This window comes from Volvox carteri (assembly GCF_000143455.1).
Source record: "Volvox carteri f. nagariensis unplaced genomic scaffold VOLCAscaffold_1, whole genome shotgun sequence".
NCBI classification, from domain to species: domain Eukaryota; kingdom Viridiplantae; phylum Chlorophyta; class Chlorophyceae; order Chlamydomonadales; family Volvocaceae; genus Volvox; species Volvox carteri.
This window is the reverse complement of record NW_003307545.1, coordinates 3355795-3372769: the sequence shown is the minus strand read 5'-3', so window position 1 is coordinate 3372769 and position 16975 is coordinate 3355795. Positions and strand designations below refer to the sequence as shown.

The 16975-nt window shown below is 54.9% G+C and overlaps 3 protein-coding genes across 3 annotated transcripts; 2 read left to right on the top strand and 1 right to left on the bottom strand.

The window, feature by feature from the left end:
- Positions 1-1041: 1041 nt before the first annotated feature.
- Positions 1042-3830, top strand: VOLCADRAFT_102791 (uncharacterized protein; the record flags this gene model as incomplete). The annotated part of the gene is made up of 2 exons (XM_002946128.1): positions 1042-2316; positions 2877-3830. 2 exons carry the CDS (start codon positions 1042-1044, stop codon positions 3168-3170), a joined length of 1569 nt encoding a protein of 522 aa, XP_002946174.1. The 3' UTR covers positions 3171-3830.
- Positions 3831-5303: 1473 nt separating this feature from the next.
- Positions 5304-9078, bottom strand: VOLCADRAFT_86180 (uncharacterized protein; the record flags this gene model as incomplete). Its single annotated transcript, XM_002945782.1, has 6 exons — positions 5304-5495; positions 6432-6587; positions 6760-7126; positions 7838-7912; positions 8462-8637; positions 8902-9078. 6 exons carry the CDS (start codon positions 9076-9078, stop codon positions 5304-5306), a joined length of 1143 nt encoding a protein of 380 aa, XP_002945828.1.
- A 4099-nt stretch (positions 9079-13177) lies between these two features.
- VOLCADRAFT_42247 (uncharacterized protein) lies at positions 13178-16765 on the top strand (the record flags this gene model as incomplete). Its single annotated transcript, XM_002946127.1, has 8 exons — positions 13178-13229; positions 13326-13447; positions 14044-14186; positions 14629-14722; positions 15190-15345; positions 15586-15704; positions 16008-16181; positions 16597-16765. Coding segments are annotated over 8 exons (1029 nt in total), but the record flags the coding sequence as incomplete, so codon positions are not given.
- Positions 16766-16975: the final 210 nt, after the last annotated feature.

The window sequence follows — 16975 nt, the reverse complement described above, 5'->3', positions numbered from 1 at the left end:
TTGAGATGCTCGTCTGCCGCCCGCCAACAGCATTACAAAGGCTCCTAGCTTAAATATACACAAGCTAAACAATTATTTAGGCTCTATTTCGTTATTTAGGATTAATCATGAAAGGTTTGCCGCGAGCGGAACGCTTGCGAGTACCGTGGTGTTGAAGCATCCGCAACCAGAGGGTAACGTTACAAACAACAAATTGATATGCAAAATCCATTAAAGTTTGTGAATGAGTTTGTATGTGGATAGCTATTGGGGACGAATGGAGACTAACATCAGGATATTGCGACACCAACGGTCCACTCGAAATGACCGGCTAGCCACGGGAGAGAGTTGCATCTGGCTGTAGAGAGACCAATACAGGTTATAGGAATACCAGGACCAGTACATAATATATTCAGGATTAGGAATCTCGCGCGCATGGAATAGATTCGTCCAACGGCTCCCGCTGGATAAGACGACGAAAATTGGGGAGGCAGGAAGGCAATGGCCGTCAAGGGATACGCATTTGGAAGTAGAAAGCTAGGTATTAGTGGCCGTTTGGTCTGATTTTGAAGATGTGGAAAGGGTGAGGGGGTTGAGGCGAAGCCCTAGCTACAATGCTGTCTTGCACACCACGGAGGATCCCGTCTTGAACACCACGGAGGCCACCGGAATCCTAGGATCCCGGGGGGTTCACCACACAGAGGGGTGTGACTGCGCCAAGTATAATCAATGTAGAATATTCACAATTATAATGTAGAAATGGGTATGCTGGCATATGTGTGCATGGGATGTTGACAACACAAAAGCGACGTTCCATCCGTTGGCAAATGCCGTACCGCTGACCTACAACCGCGGAACCTCGAATACATAACGAAGGTTGTTGGCATCGGTATATGCATTATCAGGCTGGCTTCGATCTGCAGATTGGCATCTAATTTGAAAATATCTGTGCCCAAGCTTCTACCAGTCTTCAACGTAGCTTCGGGTAGAGGTTTATGCAGAAGTTACTAGTCACTTTGTTTGTCGCAAAGATCAAGCTTGTTGCGTTGGCTTTTTTGAACCATGGATAGCTCTCGTGGACGTTATTTTAAACCCACTCGACAGTGCCGGCTTTGTCGCTTTGCGCTGATCTTTTGCATTGCTGGAGCTCTGCGATCAGCGGATGCAGCCACAGGCTTCTGCATTTCGGCTCCAGGCTCCTGCTGGCCGTCGGCCGCACGTATTCGCGCTTGGATTTCGACGCTAAGCAATAGCACAACGGTTTACACGCCTGACGCAGAACCGAACATTTTCCTTAGCGAAGCAACAGCGATGAACTTCCTGAAAAGCGACTTCCCCGGGCTCATCGTGGTTCCGGGGTCGGAGGCGGACTTGCGTTCCGCCTTGTACTTTGCGTCCAAGACCCGCATTCGCGTTGTTGTGCGGTGCTCTGGCCATGACTTTAACGGCAGGAGCTCCGGTCGCGGCGTGATGCTCATTAAGACAGAACGCCTCAATTGGACGTCCTACGATGCCTCATCACAGACGATTTCCTTTGGCGCCGGTGCCAACCATGAAATCGTTTACACGGCCTTGGTACCGCACAACCGCATGTACGTTGGCGGCCAGTCGAAAACGGTCTGCCCGGCCGGCTGCCTCGCCGGCGGATGCCATGGCCTGCTCTCCCGACAGTACGGTCTTGGCATCGACAGCATTTTGGAAATTCGCTTCGCCCTCTTCAACGGCACCATCATCACGCTCAACCGCACCCGTTATGCCGACCTCTTTAACGCTTATCTCGGCGCCGGCCAGAACAGCTTTGGCATTGCCGTTTCCTTCAAGGCCCAGACCTACCCCGCGCCCCCAGTAATTATCATGCTTGATGCGGAGTTTGTCATAAACAGCCCTTTCGTCACCTCTGGCAATTTGCTGACCAACTTCTTCCTCAATACTACATGGTTTAACGAGATGCCGCGCCAACTCTCTGGTACTATCAACCTGGACTCTGGACGCGCCCGCGTCAAGTTCGTTTATACTGGTACTGACTATGACGACCTGAGCGCGAAGCTGGCGCCGCTGCTGGCCTCACCATTCCGAAGTGCCGTGGCGGAGCCTCAGTTCTTCAGCAATCTTGCTGAGATGGCTTTGAATATGTACCCAGCAGAGACTGAAATTTGGGGTCGCAAGTACATCACCAGTGGCTTCCTTCCGCCTGATCAGGACACTCTAGATAGCGTCGCGTCGGTTATTGCAACGACCAATCCGTACATGTGGCTGTGGTTCGTGTTTGGAGGGGCTGTCCCAGAAAAGGCGGGAATTGGCTCGGTGCCGGACGGCATGCGGTACGCGATGTACGAGGTACGGCATGAGGAGGAGGGGATGGCTGAGGTTTCGGAAGCGCAGGTAGTGCTGGACACACAGCCCCATTGCATCTTTTTCGTTTTATAAAGGGGACCCATGCAGCAGCTGGGTGGGCGTTTTTCCTTACGTTCCTTTTCATCTTGATGCCAATTTCCTTATCCCGTCCTCATTTTTTCCTTCTTCATTCCGAAAAACGCACGTGTTGGCCGTAAACCAAGTAGTATGCATGTCGTACACCCCACACCCATTTACTAAAAGAAACTTCCACGCAGATACGCACCAGACATGCATTTCAGGAACAATGTATGTATGTATGTATTTCTGTATGTATGTGTGTGTACGTACATATATCTGCTATCGGCATCGGCCTGTTTCCGCGTCCCTAAGATGGGCCCCCTCGCCGCTGTTGCCGCGCCGCTCCTACAACTCGAAATATTTCTTTAGAGCAAAATCGAGGCATGGTGCTTTCAATTATCCCCCTTGTGTATGTACCTAAACTCACATATACATACATACATACACACACGTACACATAGTTGTCTATCTGTTCATCGCAGGTTTTGTTTGGCACACATTGGTTCAATCCAAATGACGATCGGTTACGAGTGGAGAGCTTGGAGCCGTATTTGCCCTTGCTGTACGGCATCTCTCCGACGTCGTACAGCAACGAGTTTACGTCATGGGGTTCGTACAATGACATTCAGGACTGGAAGACCCGGTTCTTCTCGAATTACAGCAATTTATTGGCAGTGAAGAAGAAGTACGACCCGTGCAATCTGATTACGGCCACTTATGCGGTTGGATCGGACGAGCCTGTCGCGATCTGCTCGTGCGCACCCAAGTCCGCTTGAGGCTAGGAGGTTATTGTATTGATCAGCATTTTCATCAGAACAAGCTGGAGCTTGGTCATATCTCCTTAATTTCATTTCTCTTTATTGCGAAGCTAAAATTGGGAGTTTGTCAACCTATTATGTTTAGTTCACATTTCCTGTGCAGTTTACATGAATTCACACCGTGTGGTGTGTTGTGATGTGCATATTGGGGGTTTCACCCCTGGCGGATTGGCACACATCACTAATAGCGATAAGGATGTTGGGGGGGAGGTAGATGGCGGGCGGGTGTGTGTGGGGGAAGAGAACGATATCGACGCGCGTGCACTGAACCATCACCGGGAAAGCTAGGCACGGCCAGGCTATAGAGGTGCGGCACACACACATACATACACGCGGGTGAAGCTCTTCACCCCCTTCTACTTCACACAATCATATATACCTGTGGGTTGTGGTCCTGCATGCCGATGGGGGCTGTTGAGGGTGTGCACAGCCCTTAGGTTATCAGCGTGTTTCAAGTGGGCCCTGTGTGTATTGGTGCCGTCATAATCTGAGACGATGTGCCTGGCTTGGGCTTTCGGCGCCACATCCAAAAGCCAGAACATTAGAACATCAGAGGCCCGACGGCTCTGAGTCGCTCTGCTGCCTCGATGATGATGATGATGGCCATCGCGCATCTGTCCCCGTTGCGTTTAGCACTCAATCATGTGAAAATTCTCCGTGCACTCCAATCGTAATTTAATGATATAGGTTTGCTGCTGAGAACTTCCAAGCAGCTTTAGAAGGACTGATGGATTGTTGGATCTACTATGGAGTGCGACGCTTCTGCGTACGACACGCACTTAATACATACCTAGCCTGACGACTTGAATGGGGATGTCGGTTGGTCGGTTGGTTGTGATCCGCTGAACTCCGCAGCCGAAGAGCGAACAAGTAACGCGGCCTCGAGAAATATGTGTTGGAAGCGAAACTACGATGTTCGGGGAGAGCTGTTTTTTGATGTGCTGGAGATTCGACCGACCTGTCTAACGTTTGGTACTTATGCCCGCATTCATGTACTCAGGAAAGGTGAGCCCCGTACTATGGCTTGGTCTGGTTGTATCTTTTTTATGAATTGAGCGTTTGCAGTCGCGCGCACTTTGCTTGCGTGCAACCGTGCGTGCCTTCTTCGAGATGAAAGGACCTGAGTCGTGCAGAGAGCTTAGCTAAAGCGCACAGCGCGTACCTGCAGGCTTTGTGTGACTGTGGAGCGGTTGTAGATGAACTGCATGTTTTTAATGAATGGCCAGCTTACAAAAGCATACTGGCTAAGTACGATGGTGACCTAGTCTTTGAGGGGCGCACCATTATGACTGAGGCGTCACCCCTGGCATGGGCCAGGTACCTCTCGGAAATCTGTGAGGCCAGGCTCGTTGCGCTGAGGCGCTTCGCCCTGAAGCGAACGAGGGATGATGATGATAGTGCGCCTCCCTGGTCAATACCCGCATCATTACCAATACAACGTCCATGACCCCCCCCCGCGTTTACGGACACACCCGCACTTGCGTGCGGAACTTGTAACTTGCTAAAGCTCTCGCCACACCACGATCACAGCTACTTAGGGTTTATTTAGAATAGTTAATGTCGTGAGATCCAACATAACATGGACAATCACAAATATGCTCTTTTGCCGGTTCGTTGTTTGGTTGGTTGGCTGCATGTATGCGACGTTTAGTTTACGTCAGCCGAGCGCTGTCGGACCACGCAGTCGTCATCATAGCCAAGTGTGCGAAAAGCGGTGTACACTCCCCATCCCTCGGTTTTAACTGTAACTGGTGATGTGATAACCTTGCATCAAGTCATGTGAGCTGAAATCCTTCACACCTCTCAAACCTAAGCCATGGAATGCGGTTTTTACCTAAACTTGGACAGCGCTCCACAAACACGACGGATGGCACCCAATGCGTTTGCCTATCGGTTTTGGAGACCTTGGCCCTAGCCTTCCTTCGCTAGCCCCTGCCAGTGGTCAAGGGACGACGAGCCCCGCCAATCCAGGGAGCGTCAACCTGTCACCGCCTCTCCGCCACAAGCCGTCACTGGCGGTCCATACTGTTATGATTACAATTCCCGCTGCTTTGGCTGAGGCTTCCTGCTGCTGTGTATGTGTCACTGGTGCTACAGCCCTGCCAATCTCGGCAAAACCAGTTTCAACAGTCCGTCGGGGTTATCCACATGGAGCCAGTGACCCGCACGGTCTAGCACGTGGTGCTGGAAACTGCCACGAAGGCATGAAGCCGCGGCCGCAGTAGCAGTAGCAGCCGGGGCTGCAGCGGCTGCAGCGGCTGCCACTGCAGATACTCCCGCCACCTGGGAATGGGCAGTAGTGGCAGTAGTGGCAGCGGCTGCTACTGCCTGGCTCAATCGCCGCTGCATCGCTTCGGGCCAACGGTCGGAGCGTGCGCCTTGAACGAGGTGTACGGCCGTGCCATGCGGTGGATTCTCCAGCACCTGCCAAAACTCCGTGGTCCTGAAGGCATGCTCACGCACACACGCACGCACGCACGCACACGTATAGCACATGTTTATCCGTCTGTTTGTATTGTTAAACGACGTGTCTGCGTGCTTTAAGTTAAGAAATTTAAGCAATTTAAGCAAAGAAGAAGGAGAAGATCATCTAACGATAAAAGGCTCAATGACCAGACCGTGCTGTGCCTGGATCTGCAAGGTTTTGTGGGCGCGCTGCTACTAACACTACTAATACTACTAATACCTCTTATACCTCCGCTCCTGAAAACAGCTCCCCTTCCTTCAGCACCCTCACTTTAGGTCCCCTCACGTCTCCCGCGACCTCCCGCCAATCTTAAATCACCCTTAAGACTTAAATTATGCGCGCAACAACTTCCTGGTTGAGAAGACGGCGCGTGAACGATATCCGCAAGTAAGAAAGAAAACAAAAGGAAGCGGCTCGCGCAATTATGCGTAATGTGAGAGACGAAGATGCAAACATGCATACATACACACACATACATACATACATACGAGCAATTATCCAGAGTTATACCTGTATGACATGTACATTGCGCCGGCGCACTGGATATCGAATGACCAAGTGAAAGGCCCGTCCCTGCTGCTGCTGCTGCTACTGCTACTGCTACTGCTGCTGCTCTCTCCGTGTGGGGCTACTGCTACTGCTGCTGCTGCTGCTGGCGACCCCCTGTCGTGATGCTGTTGTTGTTGTTGTTGTTGTTGTTGCCGGTCTCTTGCTCCATGATGATGTTTGTCATGTTGGTTGGTTGTCCCCACCGTCGTATGCCAAGGTGCAGCAGCAGCAGCTGCAGCCGCCGCCCCCCGCAGCGGCACCAGGTTGCTCGCCAGCCATTGTGACAGCGCGTCGCTGAGGCCTCGCTCCCGCAGGTAGCGAAGCAGCCAGGTCCTGGCAGGTATGGGCAACGGTACAGACTGGGAGCGGAGTGCAGCAGCAGCAGCAGCAGCAGCAGCAGCAGCAGCAGCAGCATCACGTCGTGAGGTAAAGGGCGGGACAGAAAGAGGGAGGGAGCGCGGGAAGTGCGTGTGAGCTGGAAATTGGCAATCAATCGACCGCCGCCGATGTATCATGAGAGTGCTCACTCACGTGCACGGTGTTCAGCACCTTGGAGATGCCCGTGCCGGCGTCAAGATCCGCCGGCACCAGACCTGGCTGGGAGTCGAGTATCCACAGCTGTCGCGGCAAGGCGCACCATTCGCCTGTCGCCGCCGTCGCCGCCGCTATGGCTGCCGCCGCTGTCCCCTGCGGGGCGCCGGCCGTTGCCGCCGCAAGTGCTGCCGCCCTTGCTGCTGACGGCGCATGCGGCGATGCCGGCGCCGTCGGCGCCGCGGCAGCGGCATCAGCTGCGCTGCGTGCAGCCGCGGCTGCTGCTGCTGCTGCTGCTTGGTGTACCAGCGCCAGCGCCACCTTCCCCCCCAGGGAATGCCCCAGTACTGCCCCTGGCGCATGAGATCTGTCCAGGGGGAGTTGGGGGGGAAGTATTTGGGATGGTGGAGAAATCCCGGAAAGAAAGGGACCTAAGATGCCTCTTGAAACACATACATACATACATACATACATACATACATACATACATACATACATACATACATACATACATACATACATACATACATACATACATACATACATACATACATACATACATGCATACATACATACATACATACACACATACATACATACATACACGCAGGGGAAGATACCATGCACGATGCTCTCTACATCAGACACCACACACAACCTCCGCCACCTTGATCGGAGTTGCAGTCTATTTCGAGACCAATTACTAATACACAATAAGCCTGATGAAAAGCCGCAAATAAATTCTGCCCGCAATAAACAACCCGGGGCTACCTGAAAGCTTATCTCGTTTATATCCCCAAACTGTTCCGGAGCAGCTAGGGCCCCTTCACACCCAACCCCTCCCCACACACGCACATTCTCACAACAAATCCCTCCTGAATACCAGCATTACACACCAGCATTACACACCAGCACTACACAACAACAACGTTGCGGCAACCATGCTTCCCCTCCTTAGGGTAATCGATCCTGCGCCGCCCATCTCGGCCGTTAATACGTTCTGCGTTCCCCACCCACCCCTAAAACCACATATTACTCATCACTGGCCCCGGAGCTCGCTCACGCGCTCACGCCTTACCCCAGCAGATGTCGTACAAGCCGGGACACGTCCTCCGCGGCGGACAGCATGTTGTTGGGAGGGTGCAGACCGGGTCTGCGGGGGAAGGCCGTTGGCGGTTGACAGTTGGCGTTCCGGAAATTACGGGTAATTACTTGGCCGGGTGGAAAGATGTGTCGCGTCGTGCACACGTGTGGGTCCCGGCCGTGAAACAACCCGCCGGGAAAGTGCCGCCCAGCAGGCTGCTTGTAAGCAACATAAAACATTTGGAGGCAGTAAAAAAAGCATCGAAGGCCTCCGAGAAGGAATCATTGGACCTCTCGAGCGCCGTTTGCTCCGTAAAACAACCCAGCCATACGCCAGCTCCAGCATCAGGACCAGGAACGAAGCCCCAAAATGATATTCCTGTCTCCACCGCAACCACCACCACCACCGAAACCACCACCACCGTCAGAGACTCCCCGAGCAATATGATGAAAGGGATGCTTTCTCTCTGTGGAATATTTTCCGTTCGAGTTTTATGAACATTCCTCCTTTTGTGATTTTGTTGTCGCCGCAGCTGCACACAACCCACCCGCCCTGTCAACTCTTTTCCCCCCCTTCAACACACACACACACACACGCGCGCGCATATTCCCTCTTTACCGTTGTGCACTTCCGCCATGGCAGCGCATGTCCAGCAGCAATGCCCGCCAAGGCCCTCCCTCGGGTGGGTGGCTGGCGGCAGCAGCCTCTACCAGACGTCGGCTCCAACTTCGCCAGTTGCGACCGCAGCCCAATAGGCCGTGGAGCACTAGCAGGGTCCTACTGGGGCAGGCAACCTGGGAGGATAAGACGAGAAGAAGAGGGGTGGGAAGGCGTGGAGAGGTTTTTGGGTGGGAGCGATGGGGTTTGGGATGTGGATTGCGGAGGTAGAGGTGTTCGAGGGGGATGCGTGCTGGGGCCGTGCGGAGGGGGGTGGGATGCGGGATTGGCAGGATTGGCCAGGAGATAGATGTAATGAAATGTTGCTGATAATTTTGGATTTCGTTCTGTGCGGTGGTCGCAAACGGTTTGTTCCCTGGCGTGGTGAGGACATTGCTCACCGGGTGCTCGGGCGTGGGTGACCCAGCTGAGACTTCTTCGTATGATAGCAAAGATATGCTGCGGGTATGTCGGAGTTGATTAAAGGATGAAATCGGTATCAGGCTGGATTGACCGAACCCCGCAATGAATGTCGCTGGAGCGAGATGCCCCAAGCTTGCACAGCGCGCCAGCGTCATTTTAACGACAGCTCTCTACTGTAATATTAAAAGATGGTCAAAATGAATAATTCTTTAAGTAGGCTGGCGTGCGCACAAGCACGGTGTGCGTTGAAATCTTTGCTTCACTTAAAATCTTTTGGGACATGGAGGTGGAAGAAACTCGCAGCTACTCGTTACATTTGTGATTTTTAATGTTTAGTTTATGCATTTTCATGGTATACACATACGAGGTTGAATTATCGTTGGAGACAAACCGCTAACCAACCAAACGTCACCTTCTCCCGGGCCTGCGGGTAAAAAACCTCGCCCAGCCAAGGCCGAGATGCGCGCCGTGGCAAAAGAGCACAACACTTGAGTCAGATCTGGCAACGCAAACGATTGTGTACGACATGTAAATGTCCACCGCTTAGGTTTACTGAGGTTCCTTTCCGCGGTCGTCAGCCTCCAACAAGGGACTGAATCCTTAAGAGGGATGCATTAGGATGGCGCGTGGCAGTACGTGTACGCAGTGACTCCATTCCAGCGAGTCTGGTATGGAGCACACTGGCACGCGCCAAGACAGCAGCTACATGGCCATCTCCTCCAAGATTTAACGAATGGAACATGTTTCTAGTTTTCTCAACCAGACATCCATTCATCGGGACGCGGGCTCGTGCTTATGTGCTCGAAAGCAAAATTCTGAGGGGAGAACGCCTTGCCCAGAGCAAGGGAGAGTGTGGACTACAGCACCGCAGCGATGCTTGCTGCTCGCTGGAGTGCCATGGCTCCAAAGCAATGAATGCGGGCACCGGGTCGGCTATACCCATGGGTCGCTTGCGCGAACTGCTCAACATGTTCAGCTCCGGTGCCTGTCCTTGCTTGTCCGTGCTACCTGCGGAAGCTGGAAGGATGTCATATGGTCAATTTGTAAAGTAAGCGCAGCCTCGTGCTGGAATCAGCACTCGGTGGTCTTAGTACATTTGTGCTCCTAACTCCTTGGCGTAAAAGGACCATAAGGCAGCGGTCTTGGCCCACAACACTTTGGGAATGGCACGTTATGGGGTTGAAGGCATATCTACATAGAGCATTTCCCTGCTTACAAATGCTAAACATGACCGACTATGGACGTCGTTCGCGACTGAAAGCGAATAAGTAGGTCACTCCGTTCCCTTGACCTCGAGCGACGAGCAATTAACTCTAACTTTCCAGGTTCGTAACAGGTATTGCATGAAGAATAAGCCGCTATGTGGGGATTTGGCCACACAGTACGGTAAAACAGTTGGCCAGCCAAAAATAGGCACCAACTTATTGTGTTGACGAAGTGAGGCACTGGATTTTGCAGATTGTTATTAAGCTGTTGTTCGTTCTGCACACTTTCGCGAACCCACTCCTCGATCGGATTCAAACTTTTTCCTTCGGCCCATTCTTTTGGCACACTGCGTTGACTGACTATGCTTTGCCTTTACCAGTAAAGTCTCTTTCAAAGTGAAACCTTGTGACTTCGGTCTCGCGGAGTCGTCGGAGTGCACACGGCGGAACAAGGCGCGTTGCCGGCGCAGCTAACCGCCGTATGCGATACCGGCAACTATGTGGAACAATCGGGCACAAGGAAGGCTGGATGTGTCGGAGCCAGGTCAGTCTTCGGCGCGGGCAAATCGTTGGACGTTTTTTGTGCCAACTCTCTGCTCCACTGCAGGGACCAGCGGTCGTTCTCAGGAGCGTATGATTGACCAGCTTCCATCCAACTATCCTTGTGCCAAGCTCAAACTTGACCAGTTCTTTTTACAATGGCTGTCAGAGCACCAGGACCTGGTAAGGACGGCTGGGACCTTGCTTGTGCGGGCTGGGGCACGCATGGTATGACGCATGGTTGCTGATGCATGGACGCTGTGCAGGTCTCGGCCCTTGTCGACGACATCCAGGCTGGGCGGCCCATACACGCCCCCAGCCAGCCTGTCGGGCCCTCGCCACTCTCCCCTTCAACCGCGCACATGATATTCGCTTCCACGGTGAGTTCCGGGGCCCTGCTTCCTGCCGTTGCCAGTCCTGTTGCACGCTCCCTCCTGGATTGCCTAGGGGCCCAACCTCGGCACGACCAGCGACGCTGGATGGGGCTATGCAAGGAGTGACAATCCTGCTCTACCTTGCCGCGCCTTTCGCCCGCTTACTTTTCCTTCACACCTGTTTTTTCACTATGGCCCGCCCCTGCAGCCGCCGTTGTCACCCTCCAAAACACGGTCACCTAGCACACCTCTGTCACCGGCACGGAGATCCATGTCCGCGCTAGGAGGCAGCCAAAAGCGGGTGGGTGCGCACACGGGCAAGGCGGGCGTGAAGGGAAGCCGGACTGACTAGCCGTGGGGTGAACCATGTTGGCTTCAAGGGACTCAGACTCAGGACGTCTAAAATTTGAGTACACGGATAACTTGGTTCTCCTCCTATACAAAGCGCGACGAGGCTGCTGATCTGGGGTATCGTTCTGGGGTATGGGGGCTTTCAATGAACAGATGGTGGCATGGATGTTTGGCGGTTCGGAGGGAGTGGCGGAGAGCAGGGAAAGGTGGGGATGGCATCTCTTAAAAACTCTTTTGTGGCGCGGTGCGGCCTGGGATGGGGGATGCTCATGTGGGGCAGTGAGGCTATGCAGTCGGGAGCTGCTGGGGTCCGGCGTGGCTATATCGCCTTGCGGTAGGGCCATTTTTACCTGCGGCCCGGACCACCATGGGCTTAGGCAAATCAGGTATGTTGATGCGACCTGGAAGCCGGGGGATCCAGGGAGGGGACCACGAAACCCAGGTATTACAGATTGTTGTGGCCGGAGGGGTCGCATGGCGGGCATTGCGGTGCTGGGCTTGGGAAGGATCACATGCGACATGGTGTCATCACGTCTATCGACGGTGTGGGCTTTGGTAGGCTAATAACAACATATGTATATCCCAAAGCGAAGCGAAGGGCCCGACAAGGCGTTACAGGCAAAGAGGAGGTCCTCGGGAACGGAACGGTGCTCCGTCGCGATGCCCCCACCCAACCGTGTGTGTCTGTGTGTGTGCGTTAAAGCGAAGAGCACGTTTAGTGCATTGGGTTGGGTTTGTTCCCGCTTTCTCAGGGGGGACGAGAAGTGCTTTAGTTAAGAGCGCAGTAGGGCTGTACCTTAGGGATGGAGGGCCGCTGCCAGGGTCACTACTGGGTCCAGGGGCGGGCAACATACGGACAGGATGGCAGCCTGGCATGTGGGCTTGAGGAGGGCCTCCCTGCACTTCTCCCCACCACCGTCCTAAACGACACAACGCGGAGAGCTTGTATGTAGCTTCACACAATCAATGTAGGAATCGTCCCCCCCCCTTGTTTCCTGTGCGGGTCCGCAGGGCCCTCTGGTGGCCATCCCCCAGTTTTACTTCCCTCAGCCGTCCGCCAAAGGGGGGTTGGGTCCGGGTGGTCTGGTGCTGGAGCCCGCGCTGAGAGACTTTGTGCAGCGAATTGACACGCACTACGAGACGTGTGGGGGACCGGGCGGGCTGCCGCAAAAGGTGTTTGTCAAGATGATGCAGGAGGTAGGTGGTGAGCAGCTTACTCTTAGGTAGTGGGGACCAGGCTGGGTGGTGACCAGCTGTGGGGAGTTGGGTAGGCTGGCGTCTATACATATGACAAGGTGGGCTCGGTGCAGCTGGGGTGATGGAGGCTGACTGGGTGGGTGGGTGGGTGGGTGGAGGAGCTGTGCGGGATGGGTGAGCGAGGACTGGGTAAACCTGTGGTGGTTTGGGGTTGGGCGCGTCGGAACATGGACGTGGTGCCTCAGAACGGCATCATCATCACGACCGCGGTCCAGAGCAGTATGGAGAAACACTGAGGCGGTTGAATGGGCTGCTGGGCCTGCTGGCAGCCGCCAGGGTGCGGTGCGGTGTGGGGACGGTGGTAGGCAGTGGGGTAGACGCGGCGGGGCTCCGTGGGTGTGGCTCCGTGTTCCCGCGGTTTGGGTGTGCATGCCGTGCCGTGCCCATCTCTGTGGATCTGGGTTCCTGTGAGGGATCTAGGGTCATTCGTCCTTTCCCTCTTACACACACACACACACACACACACACCGTTATTTTCCTCAACACCGTCTTTCTCACCTTTCCCCTTCCCTATCCCCCGACACCCCCAGGTATGCGAGCTGCCATCCATGATAGCATATACGCTGTTCAGAAGGCTGTGTGGCGCATCTTCATCGCCAGGAGCAGCAGCAGCAGGGGGAGGAGGAGGAGGGGGCGGAGGGGGAGGGCCGGGAGGAGGAGGGGCGGAGGGGGTAGTCGATGAGGAGAGTGGCTCGGTGCCCCGCGACAAGCTGGTCAAGTTCTGGACGGGGCGGGGACTGGTGACGGCGCCGCCAGCCAAGCGGGCGTTCGAGTGCCTGAGGCCGGACAGCCAGAATGTGAGTAGCGGCGGCATGCCAGTCAGCGAGGACGGGGCCATTCCGACCTCTGCGCTGCCCGATTGTCCCCAGCAATTCGAATCCGGATGTGACGCCTTTACAACAGAGGGTAGATTAAACAGGCGACATCTGAACGCTTCCGGTCCGGGGCTGGGTGCTCTGCTCTGCATGGGGTGCGGGCAGCTTACTGCTTTGTGAGAGTCTTACCCGGCACCTGAGTCCAGCGGGTGCACCGGATCTTCAAGGGCACAGCCTGGGCCCGCGCCGGTTTCCTTCCTGGACTTGTAAATAACGCGCCATGTACTTCCGCACATCTTCTGCGCACCTCGCCTCGCTGGCTGTGGGACTCGTGAGACACCTGCCTTGTCGCCTTTCTCCTCCCTCCCCCCTTCCCTGGTACACTCTTGCCCTGGCAGCAGCTTCACTCGTTTGTGGTTCGTCTTTCTCCCCCCCCCTTGCTTTCTCTCTGGTCGGCCCCTGTGGTCGCCCCCTCACCTCACCTAAACACCCCCCCAATCCGAAGTCTGAGCCGGTGTTTTTTTCCCACTCGTTCGCCCTCCCCCCCGCTTGCGTGTGCGTGTGCTTGTGCGTCTCAGCACTTGTTGTTTCAAGACTTGTGGCCGTTGCTGGAGTGTGTGCTGCGCTACCACCCGGGTCTTGAGTTCCTGGCCGAGACGCAGGAGTTCCAGCGCAAGTACGCGGAAACAGTCATCCACCGCATCTTCTACTCGCTAAACAAGTGGGTGCTGGGTGGATGGGGCATCCCCTGAATGGGTGGATAATAATAATAGTGATGTTGCATGGACGCGGGTGACCTGGGTTTGTGCGTGAGTGCGAGGAGACAGGGGGATATACGCGCTCGATTTCTTCCGTTTGCAAGAGGCTGCCGGGCGCGCAAGTTATCTAGGGAGGAAGGAAGGATAAAATTAATACGTAGGATAGGGGATTGGCTTTTGCGGGGGGGTTGTTGCTTCGGCGGTGTTTCCAAGTCGCATGTGGCGAGGGGAATCCCCTGTTCCTCTCTTCCTCCTTTCCAGCAGCTTCAACTTCAATCGTTTGTGGTTCGTCTTTCCCTCCTTGTATCTCTCTTCCGGATCCTTCGTTCGTTCATCATTGACTCCCGGCTTACCCTCTGCCTCTCTTTCCTGTGCCCGCCGTTCCCGCGCATGCCCCTTCCGCAGGAGCGGCAGCGGGCGGCTCACTTTCCAGGAGTTTCGGAGCGGCGACCTGATGGACGCGTTGTGTGCGCTGGACCGGGAGAATGACATCAACAAGGTGCGGGCGGAGGGGTAGTTTTTTTTAACGGGGACGCGAAGAGAGACACGGTGTAAATGACACGGGAGGACGAAGAGGACGATGAGGACGAAGGCGGAACAGCCGAAAATGGCCTGTGTGATAGCTTCGGAACCCACGAGGGCGGGAAGGGGGTTGAAAGACCTCAAACGGGAGGGGAAGGGGTCTCTCTCTGGAGCTTGGGAAAAAGTGTGTAAGGTTTGCTTGTGAATGTGAAATCCCCTGTACGTTTCCTCCTTGCGCTGGGCTGCGTACTAGGAAACCCCGCACAACACCCGACCCGCCATCCCACCCCAGCCCAGTCCCATGGTGGTTTGGGACGCTGGTTGTTGTTGACCCTTTGCGTTTATATGCACCATATGATGGTTCTTACCCCGTCAACAACTCTCCATCTCATTCTCCAACCCAACCCTCCATCCCAACCCCCGTTCAAATCCCCGTCCGCGCAGATCCTCAAGTTTTTTTCGTACGAGCACTTTTACGTCATCTACTGCAAGTTCTGGGAGCTGGACCAGGACCACGACTTCCTGCTGGACAAAAACGACCTAGCGCATTACTCCAATTGCGCGTTGTCGTACGTCATCGTGGAGCGAATCTTTGAAGAGGTTAGAGGCTGGGCAGGGCTGGGGGCCCCCGGGGGCCATTGCGGAGTTCCTCTCTCTCTTTCCTGCCTAAATCCCCAACTACAAGCCCATTTCTCAACTTCATGACCACTATTTCCTTACCACCACCATCACAACCGTCATCAACACTGCGTTGTTTGTCCATCCCAATCATCACACACACGCTCATACACACAACCATTCACACGCCCACCACCCGATCAATCCTCTAACGCGCCCCAGGCGCCGCGCAAGTTCAAGGCCAACACTCCCCCCGGCAAGATGTGCTACGAGGACTTCGTGTGGTTTATCCTTAGCGAGGAGGACAAGACCACGGACACAGCGCTCACTTACTGGTTCAGGTGCGGCAGTCGCGCGTATGTATTTGGGTGTATGTTTGTTTGCGAGGAAAGGGGGAGGAGAGGCCCTAGCCCGGCGCTGTGGGGTGGGGTCATTGCGTCGGCATGGGTTGTGCTCGGGGTGTGGTCGCGGATATCATGTATATATGCACTCGTACCTGCGTTGTATATTTGATATTTGCAGTACGCCTTCCCCCACAATTTTTAAAAAGGCCGGATATGATATTAGTTTTGTTTTTTTTGGAGGTTCCCAAGTACACCACACGCCACCGCGCTGTCGCCCCTGCCCGGGCCCGATACATACAGGTGTGTGGATTTGGACGGCGACGGCGTCATACGGCCCCGCGAGATGCTCTACTTCTACGAGGAGCAGCTCCGGCGGCTGGAGGGCTGGAACCAGGAGCCAGTGCAGTTCGAGGACCTGCTGTGTCAGCTGCATGACATGCTGGCGCCAGCGAAGGAGGGCGCGTTCACACTCAGGTGCGCATATCGGCGGCGATGGTGGTGGTAGCGGTAGCGGTGGTGGTGGTGAGCGCAGAGGGAAGTAAACTAGTGAGCGAAAGAAGGACCAAACCTGGGACCGGGGGGCTGGGCTCTCGGGCTGGACACAACTTGTCAGCTGATGGAAGCTCCGGGTAGGACGGGGGTCGCCCTCCCGGTGGGCGGTGGGGCAAGGCGACCATGGGAAAGGAATAAGTGGTGAAGAGGTCGGGCCGCTACCCGACCTAAAGAAGTTGACCATACCGCACACACACACACACACACAACACCACAGCAGGTTTTGCCAAATCTCTACCACATCTCGACTCGGCTGCGACACTGCAACAGCACACACACACACACACACAACACCACAGCTGCTGGTGCGCTGGATCTCCTCTCCCCTCTGCTCCAGGGACTTGAAGCGCACGAAGCCGCAGTCGGGGCTGTTCTTCTCAGCTCTGTTCTCGCTGCACAAGTTCGTCAGTTTCGAAAACCGCGACCCCTTTGCGCAGCGCGCGGAAGCGGCCGAGTTCGCGGGGTTGTCGGATTGGGACAAGTTCGCCAAGATCGAATACTTCAGGTGTGAAGCGTTGGGAAGGGTGGGAGACTCTAGATTGGGCTGTCCAAGGGACTTTGGAAAAATGGGAGCATGGTGTGCTCGTGGCTCAGCCTGGCGTAGGAGACGAGAGGGGGGGACATATTGGGGCGCCGACGGAGTGACCTACCTACCACATTCCAACCTGGCCCATCCCATCGGCAAAAGCTTTAGCTGCTTTTCAGGTACAGTACAC